Source organism: Rhodnius prolixus, unplaced genomic scaffold, assembly GCF_049639745.1.
Source record: "Rhodnius prolixus isolate KJV_2025 unplaced genomic scaffold, Rpr scaffold_6, whole genome shotgun sequence".
Lineage (NCBI taxonomy): Eukaryota > Metazoa > Arthropoda > Insecta > Hemiptera > Reduviidae > Rhodnius > Rhodnius prolixus.
Genome location: NW_027411634.1, coordinates 6,332,426 through 6,355,734, shown reverse-complemented (window position 1 = coordinate 6,355,734; position 23,309 = coordinate 6,332,426). Strand labels below are relative to the sequence as shown.

The 23,309-nt window shown below is 34.2% G+C and overlaps 2 protein-coding genes across 2 annotated transcripts in view; one reads left to right on the top strand and one right to left on the bottom strand.

Moving 5' to 3' along the window:
- Positions 1-5,734: 5,734 nt before the first annotated feature.
- LOC141460407 (uncharacterized) lies at positions 5,735-7,516 on the bottom strand. The gene is made up of 5 exons (XM_074140374.1): positions 7,422-7,516; positions 7,011-7,073; positions 6,761-6,932; positions 6,036-6,110; positions 5,735-5,949 (listed from the first exon to the last, which is right to left on the bottom strand). The coding sequence occupies exons 2-5, from the start codon at positions 7,058-7,060 to the stop codon at positions 5,833-5,835; spliced, it is 414 nt and encodes a 137-aa protein (XP_073996475.1). The 5' UTR covers positions 7,061-7,073; positions 7,422-7,516; the 3' UTR covers positions 5,735-5,832.
- A 9,671-nt stretch (positions 7,517-17,187) lies between these two features.
- The window catches only part of LOC141460103 (uncharacterized), a 116,478-nt gene continuing 110,356 nt past the window's right edge, over positions 17,188-23,309 (top strand). Inside the window, exon 1 of the mRNA XM_074139772.1 lies at positions 17,188-18,478. Coding sequence (XP_073995873.1) covers positions 17,337-18,478 — 1,142 coding nt within the window. The 5' untranslated portion in view covers positions 17,188-17,336. The remainder of the gene's footprint in view (positions 18,479-23,309) is intronic.

Here is a 23,309-nt window from a genome sequence, read left to right as displayed (position 1 = left end):
CTGAATCTTTATGACCAAAACGTAGGCGACCCAATGTGTACAATGTACTCTAGGCATGTTGTTAGAATGTAAGCAACCGAAATAAGGAACTTTGAGTGAATCTAATGTAGGTTTACTTATTTTTCCCTTATTTCAGAATCTCTGTATCCAAAAAGTAGGCGACCCAATGTATACAATGTACTCTAGGCTTGTTGGTACAATGTTAGCTGTGGAAATAAGGAATTGGGGGTGGATCTGATGTAGGTTTACTTATTTTTCCCTTAATTCTGAATCTTTATAACTAAAACGTAGGCGACCCAAAGTGTATAATGTTCGCTAGGCTTGTTGGTACAATGTTAGCTACAGAAATAAGTAATTGGAGTGAATCTGATGTAGGTTTACTTATTTTTCTATTATTTCTGAATCTTTATATCCAAAAATAAGGCGACCCAATGTATAGAATGTACTCTTGGCTTGTTGGTACAATGTTAGCAGCAGAAATAAGGAATTGGCGGTGAATCTGATGTAGGTTTACTTATTTTCCCTTATTTTAGTATCTCTGTATCCAAGAAGAAGGCGACCTAATGTGTACAATGTACTCAAGGTTTGTTGGTGCAATGCTAGCGATGGAAGTAAGGAAATTGGTGTGAATCTATTGAAGGTTTACTTACTTTTCCTTTATTTTAGAATCTGAATTACTAAAACCAACCGTCCTAATCATTACAATGTAAGCTAGGCTTTTTGGTACAATGTTAGCTACAGAAATAAGAAACTGGGAGTGAATCTATTAAAGGTTTACTTATTTTTCCCTGATTTCAGAACTCTGTATCCAAAACTAGTCGCCCTAGCGTGTACAATGTATGCCTGGTTTCTTGTTAGAATGTTAGCAGCAGAAATAAGAAAATCTGTTTGAATATGTTAAAGATTTACTTGTTTTTCTCTTATTTGAGAATCTCTGTACCCAAAACTGGACACCCTAGGGTGTATAATGTGCGTCCGGCGTGTTGGTAGAATGTTAAGAACGTAAGCAAGGGAAATCTAGTAAATCTATTGAAGGTTTACTTATTTTTCCTTTATTTTAGAATCTGAATTACTAAAACCAACCGTCCTAATCATTACAATGTAAGCTAGGTTTTTTGGTACAATGTTAGCTACAGAAATAAGAAACTGGGAGTGAATCTATTAAAGGTTTACTTATTTTTCCCTGATTTCAGAACTCTGTATCCAAAACTAGTCGCCCTAGCGTGTACAATGTATGCCTGGTTTCTTGTTAGTATGTTAGCAGCAGAAATAAGAAAATCTGTGTGAATATGTTAAAGATTTACTTGTTTTTCTCTTATTTGAGAATCTCTGTACCCAAAACTGGACACCCTAGGGTGTATAATGTGCGTCCGGCGTGTTGGTAGAATGTTAAGAACGTAAGCAAGGGAAATCTAGTAAATCTATTGAAGGTTTACTTATTTTTCCTTTATTTTAGAATCTGAATTACTAAAACCAACCGTCCTAATCATTACAATGTAAGCTAGGTTTTTTGGTACAATGTTAGCTACAGAAATAAGAAACTGGGAGTGAATCTATTAAAGGTTTACTTATTTTTCCCTGATTTCAGAACTCTGTATCCAAAACTAGTCGCCCTAGCGTGTACAATGTATGCCTGGTTTCTTGTTAGTATGTTAGCAGCAGAAATAAGAAAATCTGTGTGAATATGTTAAAGATTTACTTGTTTTTCTCTTATTTGAGAATCTCTGTACCCAAAACTGGACACCCTAGGGTGTATAATGTGCGTCCGGCGTGTTGGTAGAATGTTAAGAACGTAAGCAAGGGAAATCTAGTAAATCTATTGAAGGTTTACTTGTTTTTCTCTTATTTGAGAATCTCTGTACCCAAAACTTGACAACCTAGGGTGTATAATGTGCGTCCGGCGTGTTGGTAGAATGTTAAGAACGTAAGCAAGGGAAATCTAGTAAATCTATTGAAGGTTTACGTGTTTTTCTCTTATTTGAGAATCTCTGTACCCAAAACTTGACAACCTAGGGTGTATAATGTGCGTCCGGCGTGTTGGTAGAATGTTAAGAACGTAAGCAAGGGAAATCTAGTAAATCTATTGAAGGTTTACTTATTTTTCCCTGATTTCAGAACTCTGTATCCAAAACTAGTCGCCCTAGCGTGTACAATGTATGCCTGGTTTCTTGTTAGAATGTTAGCAGCAGAAATAAGAAAATCTGTGTGAATATGTTAAATATTTACTTGTTTTTCTCTTATTTGAGAATCTCTGTACCCAAAACTTGACAACCTAGGGTGTATAATGTGCGTCCGGCGTGTTGGTAGAATGTTAAGAACGTAAGCAAGGGAAATTTAGTAAATCTATTGAAGGTTTACTTGTTTTTCTCTTATTTGAGAATCTCTGTACCCAAAACTTGACAACCTAGGGTGTATAATATGCGTCCGGCGTGTTGATAGAATGTTAAGAACGTAAGCAAGGGAAATCTAGTAAATCTATTGAAGGTTTACTTGTTTTTCTCTTATTTGAGAATCTCTGTACCCAAAACTTGACAACCTAGGGTGTATAATGTGCGTCCGGCGTGTTGGTAGAATGTTAAGAACGTAAGCAAGGGAAATCTAGTAAATCTATTGAAGGTTTACTTATTTTTCCCTGATTTCAGAACTCTGTATCCAAAACTAGTCGCCCTAGCGTGTACAATGTATGCCTGGTTTCTTGTTAGAATGTTAGCAGCAGAAATAAGAAAATCTGTGTGAATATGTTAAAGATTTACTTGTTTTTCTCTTATTTGAGAATCTCTGTACCCAAAACTTGACAACCTAGGGTGTATAATGTGCGTCCGGCGTGTTGGTAGAATGTTAAGAACGTAAGCAAGGGAAATCTAGTAAATCTATTGAAGGTTTACTTGTTTTTCTCTTATTTGAGAATCTCTGTACCCAAAACTTGACAACCTAGGGTGTATAATATGCGTCCGGCGTGTTGGTAGAATGTTAAGAACGTAAGCAAGGGAAATCTAGTAAATCTATTGAAGGTTTAGTTGTTTTTCTCTTATTTGAGAATCTCTGTACCCAAAACTTGACAACCTAGGGTGTATAATGTGCGTCCGGCGTGTTGGTAGAATGTTAAGAACGTAAGCAAGGGAAATCTAGTAAATCTATTGAAGGTTTACTTATTTTTCCCTGATTTCAGAACTCTGTATCCAAAACTAGTCGCCCTAGCGTGTACAATGTATGCCTGGTTTCTTGTTAGAATGTTAGCAGCAGAAATAAGAAAATCTGTGTGAATATGTTAAAGATTTACTTGTTTTTCTCTTATTTGAGAATCTCTGTACCCAAAACTTGACAACCTAGGGTGTATAATGTGCGTCCGGCGTGTTGGTAGAATGTTAAGAACGTAAGCAAGGGAAATCTAGTAAATCTATTGAAGGTTTACTTGTTTTTCTCTTATTTGAGAATCTCTGTACCCAAAACTTGACAACCTAGGGTGTATAATATGCGTCCGGCGTGTTGGTAGAATGTTAAGAACGTAAGCAAGGAAAATCTAGTAAATCTATTGAAGGTTTACTTGTTTTTCTCTTATTTGAGAATCTCTGTACCCAAAACTTGACAACCTAGGGTGTATAATGTGCGTCCGGCGTGTTGGTAGAATGTTAAGAACGTAAGCAAGGGAAATCTAGTAAATCTATTGAAGGTTTACTTACCTTTCCTTTTTTTTTAGAATCTGAATTACTAAAACCAACCGTCCTAATCATTACAATGTACGCTAGGCTTTTTGGTACAATGTTAGCAGCAGAAATAAGGAAATTTGATTGAATCTAATGTAGGTTTAGTTATTTTTCCCTTCTTTAATAATCAAGATCTGGAACCTAATCTTGATGGGAGATTATCATCAGTATTTTTACCTTAATTTTTTACATTAGATTTTATTTATTTTTTCATTTTGGAATGTTCTTCATTTAGCTCTTACCTTTTTTGTACCCGTTGTCCTCTAAATTTCCTTGATGATGTCAATGTTTTTTTAAAAATGTTTAATTTAAGGAGCAATCATGATTGCTGACTTCCAGATAGTGAGCTGTAAGAAGCTCCTAAGGTCCAGCAGTTGGATTCTAGCCCGGGATCTCTGAGTTGTGGAGTCCAGTATAAGCAAACAACTCAGTTGATCCCTTTCTTAAGTGACAATGTTGATTGACCTTAAAAATGTGTTTGTTTTTACCTGATTTTCAACCTGTTTAATTTTGTTTTTTTAGAGAGGGAATTCCCCTTTTATGAATGTTAGTGTTTTTAATTCTGTACGGAAGTAGATTTCTTTGTTAATAGGAACTATAGCAAAGTACATTTGAATTAACTAGCTCATTTTAGATGGTTAGTGATATCTTCTGAAAGTCACTAAGTTTAAACTTGAGTAGCCACATGTACTTAAGATTTATAGTAACAGGAAAACAAGAACAAGCGGAAACGGTGGAGAGATTTGAACGAAGAATATCGCTAGTGTCTAGAAGCTGTGGCAACTATTGTGAAAATACAATAGTTAGTTTTTCTTTTCTTTTAAGACCACTTACCTTGACAATATACACAATGGGAAGGTTTGCTCTGTTTGCTGCGACGTTTGTCTTTTTGATTGTCACGCTGGACTGATTTCAACAATCAGCTCGCTGCTCTTAATATCATCATGTTCTCTGCACTGTTTCATCTTTAAACTTTCACAAGGATGCGGTTGTTTCTCTACTTTGTGAAGGAAAATGTAAATTTTATCTTAGAAATCTTTGAGGAATTCAGAATTGTGATTTAAGAAGTTAAGATTTTAACAAAATAAGATAAAAAGTTCCACTTTTTCTTTTTTACCCTCTTTCTACAATTCCTTTTTTTCAAGAACTTGTAAATTACTTAACTTTTTGAGCATCAAATTTTGAATTATTTTTCTATCCAGTTCTGCTTGGAATTCTAGTTTTTGGATGCTGGACTTTAAAAAAAACTCATCTTTTTCTTCTGAATACCTAAAGTTTTAGCTCGGTTTTGTGCTCTTATCAGAGGCTGATAGCTGATTGTAAGGAGATGTGCTGCCTGAGTAGGGAATGATCTCCATGTGGAGGTTATATTCTGGTGTGGTTATATCTCAGGTGATTGTAATGGTGGCTGTAGCCACTGCCTTTTTATTGAGTTGATTATGTGGGTGTAAATTAGAATTAAATTCTCTCGTTCCTGATAACAGAGTCTATCACAGTGAGCAGTAAAAATGCTAGGAAGAAAAAAATCTAAGGGCCAGCAGCTGGATTCGAACTCTGGATCTCCGCGTGGAAATTCTGAATGTTATAACCACTGACCTAATACCTTCCTTTCAGTTAGCTTTCATGAACTCTGTAGCCATGAACTCTTTGAAACAATCTTTCTCTGAAAAGCTTCACTAACCCATTTCGCTCCTCTTAACAAAGCTATGCAGTGTTCTAAATTCTCATCTGGAGATCGAAATGACTTGTTCAAAGCAGCTTTCAGAATCCTTATTTGGAAAAGAATACCTCCTCATCATGATATAACCCTGGTCAATCCTCCATAAGGGAACAACACTCCATTAATTTCAGCCAGGATCATTAAAACTCTTCACGATTGCCTTTTTGTGATTGTCTTTTCTTTCTTTTCACGAACCAGAAAACGCAAATCTTTTGTTACTATTATACAAAACTAAGTTATTCCTCAGGAGCTCCGAAACGTTTCAAATTATAATTACAGGATTAGTATTTAGGATGCAAACAAACGAACATACAAACAAGTATTGCTATTTTTATTTATTTAAATTGATTATAAATATTCTGTGATTGAAACCTAGTCCAGTCCGGGTCTTAAATGGTGTTTATAGTTTTATTTTTTTGGGGATTCACATTCAATAGGTTCTTGGTTTTTGCAACACAATGGGTGAATGTAGGCAATTCCGGAATGTTCATAAGAACCATCGCAATTCTTGCTGTAGATGTTTGTCTAAACAGTAATTTAAAAACAGATAAGCGATTAAAAATAATTAATAACAGCTGATAACAATTTTGTTTGCTAAGTTAAATGCTTACGTTGATTTCACTTTCCTCGCTTCCAGCTTTACACAACAATTCTGGCCCAACTCCAGCAAGTTTTACAGCTTCCGCCTGTTAAAATGAAATTAACAAAATTTACTTGGTGTTTAAGTGTGTAGTTTTTGTTGATATGTCCTCTTTCACTAGTTGTTTGTACGATTCGAATGGTAAATGGACAGATTGTTCTAAAAAGAAAGCGTCTGGTATGGCAGTAATTGATTGTTTGTCTGGCTGGAGAATGATTGTGGTAGCTGGGGGAGTCTAAAGAGTTTGTAAACGGCCTTTTTAGGAATATTGAGAGCTGAAAGGTCTTCAGTATAGTTCAATCAGATGGAAGTGGTGAGATTTGGAAAGAGTGTTTACAATGATTCTATTTATTATAATGTTATATAATGATAAATAAACATAAATAAAATATTTAATTAAATAAAAAATAAATTCAACAAGTTTCATCTTTATTATTAAGTAGTTTAAGGCCTTCTGGGGTCATCAGAACATGCCACTGCTTAAGGCAGAAGCAATTCTGGAAAAGCCTTTAAGAATATTAAAAAAAAATATAGACAGAGAATTTCCCGGTCAACAAGTAGGAAGCCATAAAAGATCAATATTAAAAACTCCCAAGTTGGTAGCTTTATTTTAAAAATTTTAAATAGCACTGAGTGTAAAAAAAAAGGTAATTTAAGAAAAATAAATTATAGTACGGAAAAAATAAATAAACATACCAAAGCAACACAAAGATTTCTGCATATCTGACCACCATTCTCGTCACATCCGAAATCTAAATGGAAATGATGTTCAAGCAGAGGTTCATCAGGAGTTTCACCGGACATTGCCCCACATACGCAACCGTTGGTCGTTTCCGGTACACTAGCTTCTTCGCTCACTACAAGAACACTGAAATCCATAATGAAAATAGTGGAGAAATAGTTTTTAGTTGAAAGAAAACTTAGATGAAATGTAAGAAAAGTTTACCTGCCGCAGATTAGAGCTGTCAAATAAAGGAAAAGAACTAACTTGTTCATTATTGCTGTTTATCTAAATTAAAACAATTAAAAAAAATTTTCTATATTGAAAATGTTCAATTAAAATAGTACAAATAATAAATTAAAATTTAAGCATTAACTAAAAGGAAAAGAAGAAGAAACATTCCACGCGGAGGTCCCGGGTTCGAATCCAGCAGCTGACCATTAGATTTTCTCTTCCTAGGAGCTTCTTACAGCTCACTGTCCGGTGATGGACAGTGTTGTCTGTAACGAGAGAACACTGTCCGGAGGCCGGCAGTGCACTGGAAAAAGCTCCGGGCGCTAATGACCTCAGCTGTTGATGCGCCAAAAAAAAAAAAAAAAAAAAAAAAAAAAAAGAAGAAACATTGAAGGAACTCACTGATTTCCAGCCGAAGATGAAGTCCTGGCGAAGAATCCCTGAAGACTGAGAACTCAGCAAGAATTCTTCTCCTTTTTATACAAATTCTTGAAACAATGAGCGCATTTTATTAAGGTTTACATATAATCAATTCATTTCGAGCAATAAACAATTTTAGATCTATTTTGGGAGAGAAGTAAACAATATGGTCTCATTAAATCCTCAACTGTAAACATTATGTTTTTACTAAACAAAGAAAATTCTTTCTAGAAAAACCTTTCTAGATTGTATGATGTCATTTCTGTACAATGATTATGTTTATGTTTTGGTAGGACACGTCATCTAAAATTTAAAACAAAACAAAAAATGCAATAATGGTTATAAATAATTATAAAGTAGGTGCCTTTGTGACGCAGAATTTTTATTACCCAGCTGGGGAAAGTACTCTGGCAAAAGAAAATGTTTTTTCTTGACTTTATAAAATATTCCTTGGATGTATTATGGTTCTAAGGGATTTTCAAATGAATTGTTTCCAAATCCTATAGTTCTATGTACTAATCTAGGACACTAGGACACTTAGCTACAATCACACCCTTAAATCCTCCTCAATTCCATGTGTCAATCTTTCTAAAGATCCCCTTAAGTGCGATCTTTTTTTTGGCAGGGAAGACTTCACTTAAAACAATGTAATGCTCTTTTTGTTATTTTATTTTAAGTATGAATCGGTTCAGGCTACTTCCACTGGCAAAGATCTGGAGTAGCACCAATCATAGGTTAAACTTATTCTCATTAATTAATTAGACCAATTTTAAGACGTCTTTCCACCCATTACAGATGAGGAATGATGTAAAGCAAAGTCAATCTTTTTTCAGGCGAGCTTTACGCTGGACTACCCAAATTAGGATGTCGAGGACAGAGGAGAATAGCAAACATACTTCACGATAAAGTTCTCATATTAAACTAGACCAGAAATCGTACCCATTACCATAATACTTAGCTTAAGGGGTCTTGCCTCTAACAACTTTGGTACCTTCCATGATGTTTTATTAAACTAATTGATGTGGACACACTCACGACTTTGTGCAGAGTGATGACTTTTTTTACGATTTCCTATTTGTCTTAATCCTGTTTTCTGGACAAACTCCATATCTACGCCAGAATTAATTGCCAATGTTTAACTCATATTTTAATTTCAAATCTGCAATGTTCTAAAGTTTGCAAGCGATAGTAAAAATGTTCTACAAAAATTACAAAATCCTGGCTAAGACCTCAGGATTCCTGGTTGTTGGAGTTCTTAAATTTAAATGCATTAACTGATTGGCAATGGAAAATCAGTATATCTGATGCTAACATGGTGTGGGTTGGTTGGTAAAGACAAGGCGGATGCTGGATCTAAAGAGGCAGGAGTCGATCACCTATTTAGTCACTCAGTTATTCAGATACAAAGAGATTTACACCAATACCTGAATGGTACGTTTTGTAATAATGCTTGTTCTTATGAAGCGCTTCGGTCTCCAAGAGCAATTTGACACCAGTTTCAGGTGTTTATGGTAAAAAAAAAAAATAGCCTTAAAGGTATAAGAATGTCTAGCATTAGGGTTTCAGTACAAGTTCACGATGCATCAGTCTTGAAGACGTGTTTCCTCAGGAACATGATGATATCTGCAGCTTCCACGCGAAGGCGGCGGTTACCTCCCATACATCTCCTATCGGACTGCGGTTCCATTGTTCCTTTAGCAGATTTGGAAGCCTGAGTATCGGTAGAAGAAGATTCCTTAGAACTCTTTTAGATTCTGAGATTTCACAGATATCTGAATCTGTAATTGTTAATTCCTTACAGAATTGTTTTCGCCATAGCTCTGGCCCACATTCTTGCGTCTCGAAGCGTGTATCCCATCTTCGTAGGATTCGAGCACCGTTCATTCTTTCCATTTGGCCCCACCAATTATTAAGCTTACCTCTCCAAGCAAGAGTTCTCATTTAGAGCTCCTCTGCAGTCCGGCAGTTGGAATCATCACTCATTTCCGCTGCCTCTATATTGCTTCCAAACGTCCAAGGTATTCAATCCGGAATTGTAACCTTGAAGAACTTAAATTACATCACTTTAGTTATGTGCTTCTTCTCGACATCCTTCTATGATAGGTTTAACTGAGTCAGACCGGAAGTTTGTTCATTCGGGATTGAATAGAGGAAATCATTCAGGAATAAAGTTCTTTTGGGGAAGAGAAGTTAGGCTAACAGCTTAACATTCTGACCGCTACAAAATTTAAAAAATTAAAACTAATTTTGTAAAAACTTATTTTATTGCCAATATAAAGAATAAATGAAATTAACCCAATAAAATCTTCATTTGTTATAGATTACTGAATATTAGATTGATTTAAACAATAAACTTCTTTCTTAACTAATTTTCAGTTATTTTTTAATCTGAATCTTCAATTAATTTACAACTTATACATTCCTCATTTTGACAATCAATCAATTTCTCATAAATCTCCGCAGGTTCCTCAGGAGTGGATTTGCTCTTAAAGTACGCCTAAAAAGGAATTTTGAATATCAGGTGGCGTTTGCCAATTCATTTAAAATATTAATAATAAATAACCCATTTTTGAGAAATAAAATCGATATTTTAATTTAATTAAAATAAAATTTTCTTAAATAATAAGTAATTATATTAGAAGAATAATTGGAAAAAAAATAGTCTATACAAATAAAGAAATTTACTTACTGTAAATTTTGAATTCTTCTGTAACCGTCTGCCAAGAAATTTTGGTGAGCCTGCAGGTTCATCGGTCCCAGCCTTAAAATAAAAAAAAATTGTACACATAATGGCGTATGTTTCACAATGAAATAATTGTTTAAATTCAAAGTAAACAGTAATTACTATGGGGATGCACATCTTGCAATAGACCAAACCATCACTTTTTAACTCCAACTTAATTTGACGTTGAATCAATGGTGTTTCCGGTTGATCAGAATCCATCGCTATCCGCACGCAAATATTGATTCACTCTCTAAGAAGACTTCTAGAGAAGGTCCGTGCTTATAGGAAATATACTCAACAACTGAGGGGAAGTCTACCCAGAGATTTGGTGCTCGCTTTTAAAGCTTCCGAAGAGAATAAGCACTTTGATCATTTGAAAATGTTTATTTGTCCCCCGTTATTACTGGCAATGACTAATCATTCCGGAAACCATAGTTTTATGATATAAACATAATTTATTGTTTAATAAACAAAGAATTATTGTTCATATACTCTAGTTGGCCACTTCATTTCTAGGGATTTTATTAATAAAAGATAACTTGTTTTAAAGAAATCAGAAGAATTAAAAAGAATATAAAAATTTTATTTATTAAAGTAATCATCTGAATAGAAGTTAATAACAAGACTAACTTTACGAATTTCTAGGTTATAATTAAAAGTTCCCAAAAAGGTAATTTTAATTCAGTGAAACTGAAGATGATGATGAAAACTAGGCTTCTCAAAATGAAAAAAATCAGCTATCCATTTTGTATATTGCTTTATGCATCTGCTGCACAATTGGTCCAAGTATAAAATTATGGAGTTTAAAGGCTTAAATTATGATAAAATGGATTTCCAGACCAAAAAAACAGGAGAAACTGATCTAACTTGCAGTGCCAGACAGAGGCCATGAAGTTGTACATAAAATATTGATGGATATCAACTGTACAGCGGCAAAACCAGTAGGGTCAAAGGCCCAGCCTCCGTGCAGCAAAGAGTTCATATGAATTATTTCATTTTAGGGAAGAAGGTGCCTTTTTTTTTTTCTTTGTAACAAATATACACTCAAAATGGATTTGAGATGACCTGCATAATCACTGCAAAAATCAAAGAAGATGCACGCAAAATTAGGTAACACTGAAGTCGCCCTAAGGGGCTTTCTGTACAGGTAGCATCAAATAACGGGCCATATTCAAAGAATTAGAAATATTTATAGCTAACAATAGAATGGATATCCTGTAACGCTCGCAATCTATAAAGGACGGCAGAAAGAATTGCTGAGGACAATTACATCCAAACTATAAAAACAGAATACAAAAACAAGCATCATTGTTGCAGACATAAACCAGAAGAAGACATGAAAATTAAAAAGAAAAAGAAATTTTGAGGTAGAATGCAACTCTAATTGAAGACATAAAGTGATACATTTGGAGAAAGGTAACATCGAAGTACCTCAAGCAGAGGAAAACGAGGCTGAGGCCTGTTACGTCTTCAAAGTGGCTAAAAACCAGAACACTGGTGAAAATAGAGAGCAAGATACATCGTAGCAATCAAGGGCCTTGCTCTCTGATAAGGTCAGCAAGGCTAAAGAAGAAGCCTTACGCGGAGAAGGGAAGTACAGTACAGTACAACCTCGATTAACAGGCCCTCGGTTAACCGGGATTCGGATTAACCGGGATCATGTTGACTCATCATAAGAACACCTGGATCGGCGCCGAAACAATAGTTAATTTTCGGTGGCGACAGGAAAATTTTATTGTCTTCCGATGTAACATAATTGGTAGGCGTGGCAGCAACTCTTTTATACCTGATTTTCTTGAAGGGTCTTTAAGTATGTATGTAAAAACCCAAAATATGGTGCAATTAATACTGAAAAAAGGATTGCCGTCTAAGATAGGAGTTGATCTCTGGGACGAAACGGCTTTTTAATTTACATATTTTCACATAGGCATCTTGCTACCTATGCACCCGTATAATACATACGTACATTCATAGGTACAAATGTACTATGTAATACTGTGTATTCGGTTTAATTGGGATTTCAGCTTTCCGTGGTGGGTATAGCCGGAGGTCAGCCCTTGTAATCGAGGTTGTACTGTATTAGAAATAACTTTTTTTGTTTAAATTGCCCTTTTGTTACCAGGTAGTTACCTAATTTGTACATCCATACATATGTTTATGCGAATAATACTTTAATAGCACGAAACCCCATATGATATAGATGAAACAAATAGTTCGTTTTGTAATTTTCATAACCAGTTAAGAAAATAAATTAATTTTGTAAAGCGATTTAAAAACGTTAATTTATTGTGGTAAAGATAGACATGGAAGCTTCTTTATTAATTACCATTTCTGCATTGTGTATTATATATTATATAGGCTAAATGTGTTTATCCAAATTTGGATAAATTGTACTCAAGTTATTCTAATTTAATTTGAAATATTTTCTATGGAAAGGACATTTCTTAGAGTAAGGCTTCGCCCTAAAAGTACCATTTCAATATAATGTGCGTATTATATAAATAAATTTTAATATTTATTATAATTATTTTAGTAAAAAAAAATTATTCAACTTTTAATCACAATTTAAAACAAATAATAACAAAACTTGGACAAAGAAGGCAACAAAAATTGTGATAGAAAATTATCCCTTCGGTTCTTGCATCCATGGTACATCAGTTCTTTCGGTTTCCATGGAAAAATCTGTATCAACTGTGCTCTCTGGACCATAATTTTTATATGGACATGAACATTCTAGATTTTCAGCTTTTTTAAAAGATTTCTTCTGCGACTTACCCTTCAATAAGTTATTCTTTCCTTTCTGTTCTTCACAATGTAATTCTGAGACTATATTATAATGTAATTTCTCTACAGCTTCTAATTCTTTTTCTTTTAATTGTTTAATCAAATTGAATATATAGTCAATATTGTTAGCATTGCTAGCTAAGTTTGGATCGGATGGTCCAGGTTTTGTATCTATGCTTTCATCCATTTCTGTATCTTCAACATCTTCGCAGACGCAAAAGTCGTCATCATCATCATCATCATCTTCACCTTTCCACATTGCCAATATTTCTTTTATATCGTCGTCCATTTCCTTTTCTCTGTTGGTATTTATATTGTTTAAAATATTATTTATTTTTTTTTATTTTTGTTTAATTTTTCAAAACTTTGAATTTAAAAATATATATTTTTTTTATCACCAAGCAGTAATAAAATTGAAAATAAAAAAAAAATGAATGTAAAGAACGTGCACAAATGACTTGAATAATTTGGAAATAAATATAATGTTTTTTTTTTGTAAAAGTAACTGTAAAAGAAACAGATGTCTAAAGACATTATCACCTGTAATATTATAAAACTAGATTCGAATTAAAGACGCCAAGCTGGAAATCTCAATTAAATATTTTTTCTTTGTTTACAGTTTACTCTTAAGGTTTGTAAATTAATTTGTTTTTGAATTTGAATTTTATAAATACGCCAAAAAAGATTTTTAAATGGTATTTCTATAAATGGAGTAATAAGCTACTTATTGGCTGAAGAATAGCTGACTCAGTTCATACAGTATAAAAAGAATCAGCTGTCGGATTTATTGGAGAATTATTTTGCGTTTAAAATCCATATAGGATTATAGATTAGGGGATATAGGGTTAGGATCCATATAGGATTTCTATCTTCTTTTTTTCTTTATACTCTTTTGCAATCCATTAAAAATTTAACGCGCCCTAAAGGTTGCGAACTTTTTTACGAAATCCTGAAGAAAATACTCCGGTAAAAGTAATAAATCTGTTGGCGGTACATTGGGGCTATAATAAAGTAGGCTGTAGTACTTCTAAAAAATATTAAGTACCTACCAAATGTTTAGTAGAAGAGAATTTAAGCATTAACTGAATTGCCAGTAAGAGAAAGTAATAAAGATTTTTCATAGAAAATTTCTCTCTAGACTTCGTTAGACTTCATTTCCTAAGCCCTAAGCACAGGCAATGTCCAAACGGTCTTGAGTATATGTAAGAAATCCTCTTAGCAAAAGAAAATATCCTTTAAAAGATGAAAAGCCGCTAAACAGATGGTAGCATTCTCAAAAGATAACCATTAGCTAGTATTTATTACAGTCAATTTGACAAGTTTTTCCAGAGTTTAGGACAACTTTTTCTTTTTGACAATATACATAAATAATGTTTAACATGGTTTTCCCTACGAGAAATACAACGAGTGGCAATAACTATTACAATTAGAGCGAGCAAACGAGACACCAGTGCAATCAACCAAAGAACGCTTTCCACGTTATCTGAGGTGAAGAAAATCTTCAGACTTTTCTAATAAAAAATTAGATTTAAAATTGATGCTTTCCTGCTTGAAAGAAGAAAGTTTTAGATTTCTCTCTGATTTAGTTTTTACAGTTTTGATTAATCTGCCAATCGGGTGAGACAATCAAGTAATTGTAGGAAATATTAACAGCAGTACACGTAGTTCTTTAAGTATTCCTTAAAAATCGAAATTAACATTTGGTTGAACGAAATGTCAAAGATTCATTAATTCCAAAAGAGAAATGAGTACAAACTAATATCCTAGAAAATACTATCCTACAATAGAATAAAAATACTATCATAGAATATAACCTACTATCCTAGAATACAAACTACTATCCTACAAAATTGATAAAATTTAAATGACCGTAAATGTTTAGCTAGCAACTAACGAGATTGAGCCACTGCCAGAACCAAGAATTACTGGGACAATCAGACTTACTGGGGCAATTAGACTTACTGGGACAATCAGACTTAGTATTCTAGATGTCACACATATTCTCCTTCAACTCCAACTGATATTTTTATATAATTCATGGAGAAAGACCCTGAGATTAATTGCATTCACAAATTCTAACCTGGGCAAGAACGTTTTTATGAAGGTACCCACTCAATTCTTTGAAGTTCTGGTCTAATGAATAATCAGAAGTACATAACTTGTTTTTTGTAAACTTTAAAGCCATATTTGACTAAAAATAAATAAAATAAAGTTGAGTTAAAAGCAGAATGTATTTCTGGATGTAATAACAAATTACAGGACAGAATCTCGAATCCCATTAGAATTATTAAGCTACTAGTAACACTAATAAGCGTTAGCCCAACATTTACTATCTACCGTTTAATATTCGAGCGAGAGGCGTACTCTCTGAGACGTTCAGTAAACTATACGGCATATCATTTCATATTGCTGAAGGAAGCTGTCTCTGCCTTCTAGATATTTCTTAATAAACTTGCAAAGATGCTGCATTGCATATTGAAGCTTCAAACTTTTCATCTGTGATTTATATTATGTGGAACAAGTTAAGCAATGACCAATTTTTAAATATCTTTGAGAGTATCACTAAATTTGTTGTAGACACCTGTCTTTAGCCTAGGCAATTTTTTTTATGAGAAAAATTATTTTTAAAAAAACCTAAAAGTTAATTGTTAATCGATTAGCTCGGATACCCATAAGAGAGACAATATTTCCAAAGAATTGGCAACTCCATTTCACCCCAATAGTGAGATTAGTGATTATTAGGGAGCTTCTAAGCAAGACATGCTCCTGGAAAGTCTCTAATTCGAGTCCCTTAGGATCCTACCTAACATATATTCTTGGGAAATAGATTATAGTAAAATAATTGTACGATTTTCTTAATTTGTAAAAAAAAGCACTAATAGAAGTAGATTAGATTGCATAGGAATTGGCCAGAAAGTCTATTATCGCCGAGACGCATAGGGTCTATGGGGGCTCCCTTTCGAAGAGCTCTTTGGTATAAAGTATAAAGGGCGTAACTCTGATCCTTACAAAGCCCTTCACACACAAGCAATCCCGTCTCATTTTCTTCTCTAACCACTACCAAACCCAGGCGACAAAAATGTTTTCTCAGACCTACAGAGGTCCATCGGAGATCTACTTGGCCTCTAGGGACATATTTTTAAAGTTTTACAATCTGGGTTAAATATATTTCGAAACACTAGGTTTCAAGACCATATAAAGGTTTAGCACTTGCAACAAGAGAACGACTTTTGAACCAAAGTAGATTAAAAATGTATTTTAATAAAATATTCAATAAAAAACAAACCGCCATTATTTCTACTCATCCAATATAATCAAGAAATCATTTCCAAATAAATTACGTAATCAATAACATTGTAAGAACATTATATTGAAATTTAATATAATTAAATTTAAATTGAGATCAAAATATTACAGACTAGAAGGATCTACATGAAACTTGTTTGTATTTCATAACGAACCGGTTTTTATTTAAGTACATGATTTGTATTTATTTTAAAATGGAACTTACTGAAAGTAAGCTAATAACAAATTTTAAATAATGCATCTAGCGCCTGTCTAGTACGTACATAAACTAGAAAGACAGAATAGGCTTTTAAGGGCCAGTATTACCAACATGCTTTTGATTTACCACCGGAAATACACGTTTTCCGGTCTACTGAGTGTATATCTGAAAGTATTTTCAGATATCAAATATGTGTTCTATTGTCCGCATAACTGAAAAATTGAAAAATCGTAACGAGAAGAAATACAATATTTAATGTAGACGTCACGATGGGGTCCAGCTGGGGGATTAGCTATACTCCCAAGCTACTATTTGAAGGGAAACTAAATCTCAGATGAAAAATAGTAATTCTTAACAGAGTAAGAGACAAGGGACGACAATCGAGTGAGAGTTGAATGAACTTAGTATTTTTAATTTCTGCAAGGAAATGCATCAAAGCTTTAGCATAAAGTTTGATGTCTGAAAAAACGGATCTTCTGTTCAACAATGCTTAATGTCAATTGATTATGTAATTTAATCGATTTTTTTTAGAAGAATTTTGTTCCTTCGATAGGCAACTATATCGATTATAAGCTTTGACCGCAATTTTAGCGTAACTAGAGATAAAATTACAACCTCAGAAAAAGAATTGAATGAATTAGATAGTGGTGTGTAGGTTAAAGTGCTAGTGTGAGTGTATCTTGTGGAGGGAATGAATGCACTTGGAGGTGGAAGGGAGGGAGAGAGTCAGACCAAGACACTCTGTAAGTTACCAGCGTCAGTTAGTTGTCGGTCTTTTAGCCGGCCTAAAAGTTAAGACGGTAAACACGATCTTGTCTCTCTTTCTTTACTCCAAAGTGTTACGTACGTAAAACAGGAAGAGGGAGTTAAAAAAAAAAAAGTGATGTATTTAGTCGAAAAACAAGCTTCCGGTAAATGGTGGATATGTGCGGGTCTAGTCGGTGTAATAATAACCGCGGCGTTCATTGCAACCACTTTGCATCTAAGTCAAGATAGATCTCAACAGTCTCATATCCGTCCCAGGTTTAAACATGTTGAAAAATTCAAAGAAATGGACAGAATATCCGAAGAAGAGGTTATACAAGTAACTAGTATACCGCCAAAACTATCTTCCGGGCCAGATCCAGTCACACTCGATGAACTAGTGCCAGTAAAAACGCCGGTTAGAAAGAAATCCGAAGCTATATATCCAACAGATTGGGCTGAAGAACTATCGCGTCCAATAGTTATCGATCCGCAACAAGATTTTACAGAGAATTTTCACTTACCCGGTATAATACCCATGAAAAGCCAACCAACTGTTGAATACGAGAAAGAATACCCATATGAAGAAGAAGTGGAAGAGGACGCTGTCAGTCCAATTTATACATTTCTTCAGAAAAGATTGAAAGATGTTTACGAAGCGGTTGCTAGCCGTGAAACTATGAAAGGGCTGGATTTGCTAGACGTGTTGGACACAGTTAATGAATCCATCTCCAAAAATAATGCAACAATTGTATTAAATAAATTGAAAGAAATCTATTACAATACTTCAACACCAGCATTATCAATGTCCACCTTGATCTATCCATCAAGACAGACTCTGTTAAACAATGCGTCCAGTTTACTCTCGTTCGGCCTACTTGCTGTAGACCTGTTCCTACTGCACAACGTTCAGCAGATAGCTATTGCTGAAGAGCAAACAGTAAGTGAGAAAATGCGACATGATCCAGAAGTGGTAGCTTTAAGTGCATTGTTCTTACCACCGGAGAAGATTAGCGAACTTGGACGATCCAATCAAGCTCTTCTTGATGACCCCAACAATACCACCTCTAAAGGTATATTACAAGAACTGTTGGAATTTCTACAAGGTGTGATAAGAGCTGTTGTTAACTTGGGTCGTGCTTATCGGCAGACCACAGTGGAAGCTCAAGGTAGAAGCAGTAAGCCGAGTCCATTAGACTGTATATGGACACTCTACTGTCGGAATCTGGATAAAACAGCCAGACTTAGTGGGCCGTATGGATTCTTGGCCAAGATGAACAGGTAATGTTACTTCACCATTCCCTCTATCTTGATTTCTTTTTCTTCTTGTAACTTTTCTTATCTTGTCAATTTTATTTAATAGAAGATACTTCGTTTAACTACTACAATTATTACACACTTAGATACTTAGTTCGGCTCGTTCTTAGATTGAACCGATCTCTTCCTTCCTCCATAACATTTAATGAGAAATCGAACATTATCAGCTCCAATTTCGTGAACTTTATAGCTTCTTAAGAATTCAACTTCCTGTAAACCCTAAATATTATTACAGTAATTTCATTCTTCTAAATGCAGCCCCACTACTTTCAACCATTTTGTTGATTAAGAGTTTTCAGTAGTTATGTACGTGATTAAGCGCTCAGCTTATAGACAAAATAGTGGCAGGAGATTTGAACTTCATAACAGGATGTATAAATAAATATAGAATTTATCGATGTATACAAAATATGTATATTATTAAAATATGACCTATTTGTTTGAATGGTTAAGGAATCTTTTTGTAGTAAACTTTGGATCTCTCCTGATAATATTCGCATTGATTAAAAGAAACTTGAACTCCAGCATCAACTTCATGGATTTGTTTACAAAATTGCCTATTTTTTTTTCGAATTCCATATCAGTTTCCCACGATGTTATCTTTCTCACTGATAATTCCAGGAAGTTTTTGTGTTGCCCGAACGAAATTTTGAGCAAAATTTTATGATATTCCTTGATTTTTTTTTCAATTTTTAGCTAGCATACTACACAGGATATTCTATAAATAACTTTTTCTGGCTCAAAATGTCATATTTCGGGTAATAATTCATCGACTATTGAACACAATCGTAGTACCTCCTTCATACCATCAGAAGGAATGATTAAAATGATACCCCGCGAAGAAACTATCTCTTGTAAACAAATAATCAAGTCTTTACAACAAAGAGGATCTAGACGATGTTATACAGTCCTTCTAACTGAGCCCAGAGTCTGAAGAGGGTACAATCATTGACCACATTTCTCTGGGTTTCCCGTACAAGTACGGTCCATTTATCATGGTATTTAGAAGTGCTTTTCAGGTTGGCACTTAAGTAAGAAATTGTCCTTTCTACTGGCCGGCTGTTCAGGTATAAGTTCATGAAACCCTATTATATTTCTCTTTTCTCTACATTTCACCTTTTCACTTAGTGGTATTTAGACTGTTCCGGCTCTGCAGCAAGTGTAAGTGAGTTTTCTTTTCGCAGTCAGGACAGAAGACACACCAACCTTTAATTTTTACAATGTAAAACAAATTATAATCGCCAAAAAGGTTTAAGCCCTGAAGATGACCTTGTTCCTGTGTCGAAAGTTTGGCCAAAAATAATGAAATTATGACTTAAATTGGCCAATAATCTTTTGTTCCGTTTGGATTAATGATTCAGTCACCGAAAAAAAGATGCTCTTCGAAATATAAAATTTGAATTTCCTGCGTTTTCCGATTTTTGGGGGGGGGGTATAGTGAGTTTTCAAACTCCGTCTTCACAATTTTTTTTTAAAATTTCCCATTCTGTGTCCCGTCCGGAAAACGTACGTTGTCACGAGGATTTTATTTTATTAATTTTTTTTATTTATTATTACTATTTTTGCGATTATATAATTTAATTTTTACGTCAATTAACTTTCAATGTGCACTTTACTGCAGGCAATTAAATCTTATACTACAGATACACTATCTTGGCATAAAAAAAAAAAAAGTGACATTGAAAATTTAAGAGATAGAAGTATTTCTGCGCCACCATAGTTATGTAAAAAGGAAGTTAATAATTATTTAATAACTAGTTTCAAACAGGAAGTAGTTTTTAGATGACGAGGCTCATCAGGAGTACATAATCTTTCCTCAAGAGGGTTTATTTGAAGTTAGAATTATAGAACTTATGGCAGAAGTCTTTTGTAGTCTTTAATAATTTTTTCCTAGCTTTAATTCTTCCACTGTGAAGGGTGGTACTTTAGAAGGACATCTTTAAGGTTGTTTTCCTCTCCCCGAAATCCTTAGGAAATATTTTAATTATTGTAATAGTAAAAGTCCTTTAAGTTTACTAAGAATCCCAGGAAAAGAGAACCAGGATTTGTCAAAGTTGGGTGGTATTTCAATGTAACACTTTTTCCTGCAGTTTTTCTTTTTTACGATCATCCCTTCATGACAGGCCATCCTTGCGGGCTAGTTTTAATAAACCCTCATCAAGATTACCATGTGGCTAATGTCTGGGGTAATTATTTCCCTGAATAAGTGACCTTTCATTAATTCATATTGTATTAAATTTAAATTCACTATCTGCCTCCACTCCAGTTGGCTATATAATATTGCCAGTTATGGCTTCCAGCCAAATGAAATGGACATTGCGGAAGGAAGTATTAAACTCTATTTGAAATCCAATTAACAAACCTTACCTAGCTAATCACCGTTAATCCTTTATTAGAAACTGGATTTTCTTTAACCAATTTTCTATTTTCCAAGCAGTTTTCTGGATTAATCATTTATGAGAAAAATTCTTCTTTTTTTTTTTTAAATTTATACACTTCTCGTATTAATAAATTTTTCTACTCAAATTTTGCAGACAAAAATGCTGCAGGCCCTTTACTTAATACGGGTAAAGGGAATTTTGCATAATTTATTTTTCTCAACATCAACTACTCAGATGAATCTCTTTGGGATGGAGAGCGGTGAGGAGGGAATAATATTGTAAGAGAAAGAGAAAGAAAATGTGTTTTTGTTGTCAATTTTTTCACGAGTAAAGGTGCTTTTATTTTTTACTTCCCACAGCTGACTAAATTCAAGTTTTATAAATATTTAAATTAAAAACACAAACTTAATTCAAGTTTGCCAATTTCTAAACAGACTTAAACTAGTTACTGTACTATCTACACTGCATATTCTTCAAGAATAATATGTAAGAAGAGAATAGATAAATAGTAATGAACTAGTAAATGCTAGAAATATTGTACGTATAATAAAACTATACATTACAACACACGTTACAAGTTACGTGTACACGATATATACTGACAAACCGACAGGAAACACACGCCTGGAATGTTGGTTATGTTCTCTTCACCGGCACAATTCTCTTACTCCGTTTAACTCTAATAATTCTTAAGTTTTTTTTACTATTTACCATCGAATGACACACAAAAAAAGAGATTATCAAATTAGAGAGAATTCACTTTATCGAGCTAGTGATGAAATGTCCGAGCAACATTTCAAGTCTAGCAACATCATTCTACTATTATAATATAATAAATAATAAAAATAATAGAAAATTGCCTTTCAATATTCAAAGTATTTTTCTGCAGGTAGACATATTGTTATGTAACCGATATTGTATTGCCATTTATGTCGAGCTTGAGTGCACTTGAGTAATGTACAATTATTGTTACTTTTATAAATTGGTATGTCAAAAACGAAAAAAATCTTAGGTAATTCAATCCTGATATTTCCCTTAAACTGATACCAGGGGAAGCGATAAAAGATATTAGTTAAATTTGGTTATCCAGAATTAAGTCTTTTCGAAGTATATTATTCAGAGTAAAATGTGGTTAGGTCAGCAGCGTTGAATAATAATAATATAGGTAAATTAATTATAATAATTAATAATTAATTAAGTTTGGTGTAGATATTTCGCCTTCACTTGCACGCGACTAGTGTAGCATGGAGTTTATTTTCTAAAGTACCGTTTCGGTTTTACATACGGTTCCCGCAAGAAATCAGTTACGGTAAAAATATTCCTACTTGGATGATAAAAGTAAAGATGAGCGATGATGTAAATGGTGCGTGAAAAAAACAGGAGAGGAGAGAAACTAACCAGCGGTAGCACTCTCTTCAGAGAAAGGAAGATGATCTTTAGTTCTCAAGGAAGTCCCAGGACAAATGGTGATTCAGTCGGTCTGGTGGATTGTCAGAAATGACAGTAGAGGCGAGAAAAGATTAGAGCAAGTAGTGAGAGCAGTATGGAACTTAAGATATTTCGTCTTGGCGAGTTGTTTGTACGAATAGGGATGTTGAGGTCGTTGTGAAGAGTGAGGGTTAGTCACCTTATAAAGGAGCGTCAACTATCTGTCGGCAGTAGTTTTGATTGAAATGTTTTGTACTGTCCGTATGTTTGTAGCTTTGGCAGAACCCCACAGCTCTAGTACCGTAAGTAAGTCCATAAAGGTTTGGGGATTAATCGTTTAAGGTTTACAGTCGATTTGGAGTGACATTCAAGTCTGTACGTTTGGTTGAATGTTATTTCACCGGAAGTGTGCCTGAGTACAATCTTTTACTAGTTCCTGTAACTCGTGTAGGCGGTCACCAAAGGATTTCCTACAAAACTTGGATGTATCGTGTTGTAGAAGATCATCTTTTTTTTTTAGGGAATATAGGTTTTAGAGAACGCGGATTTCAGTGGGTGTCACGCTTCCTTCTGCGTCATCATTTCTGTTTACGAAATATTGAAGCCAGTTTTCAGTTAGATTTTTTAACTTTCATGAAAATTAAATTACAATAAATTGCGTCAAGTCGCGTGGGTGGTGCATACATTATGTTTAGGGGGGAAAAAACCAACACGACATTCAAAATAAGAAATTAAATCAAATGAATAGTATTTTCACAGCTGGTTGGTTCAATATTACAGTAAAAAATACTGTACGCTTCCACTTTACAGTCAAGGTCAAAGTGTTTATAATGGAGTTCCAGACTGGATTTGGAGCAAGGCTGAACGAACGGAGTATCTCTCCTGTGAATGACAGCTGATAGAAACGTTATAAACTACAGTTAGGGGAAGTTCGCTACACAGTTTTCCGTTTTGTAGAAGTTTCCCACCAGAGAGAAAGAGAGACG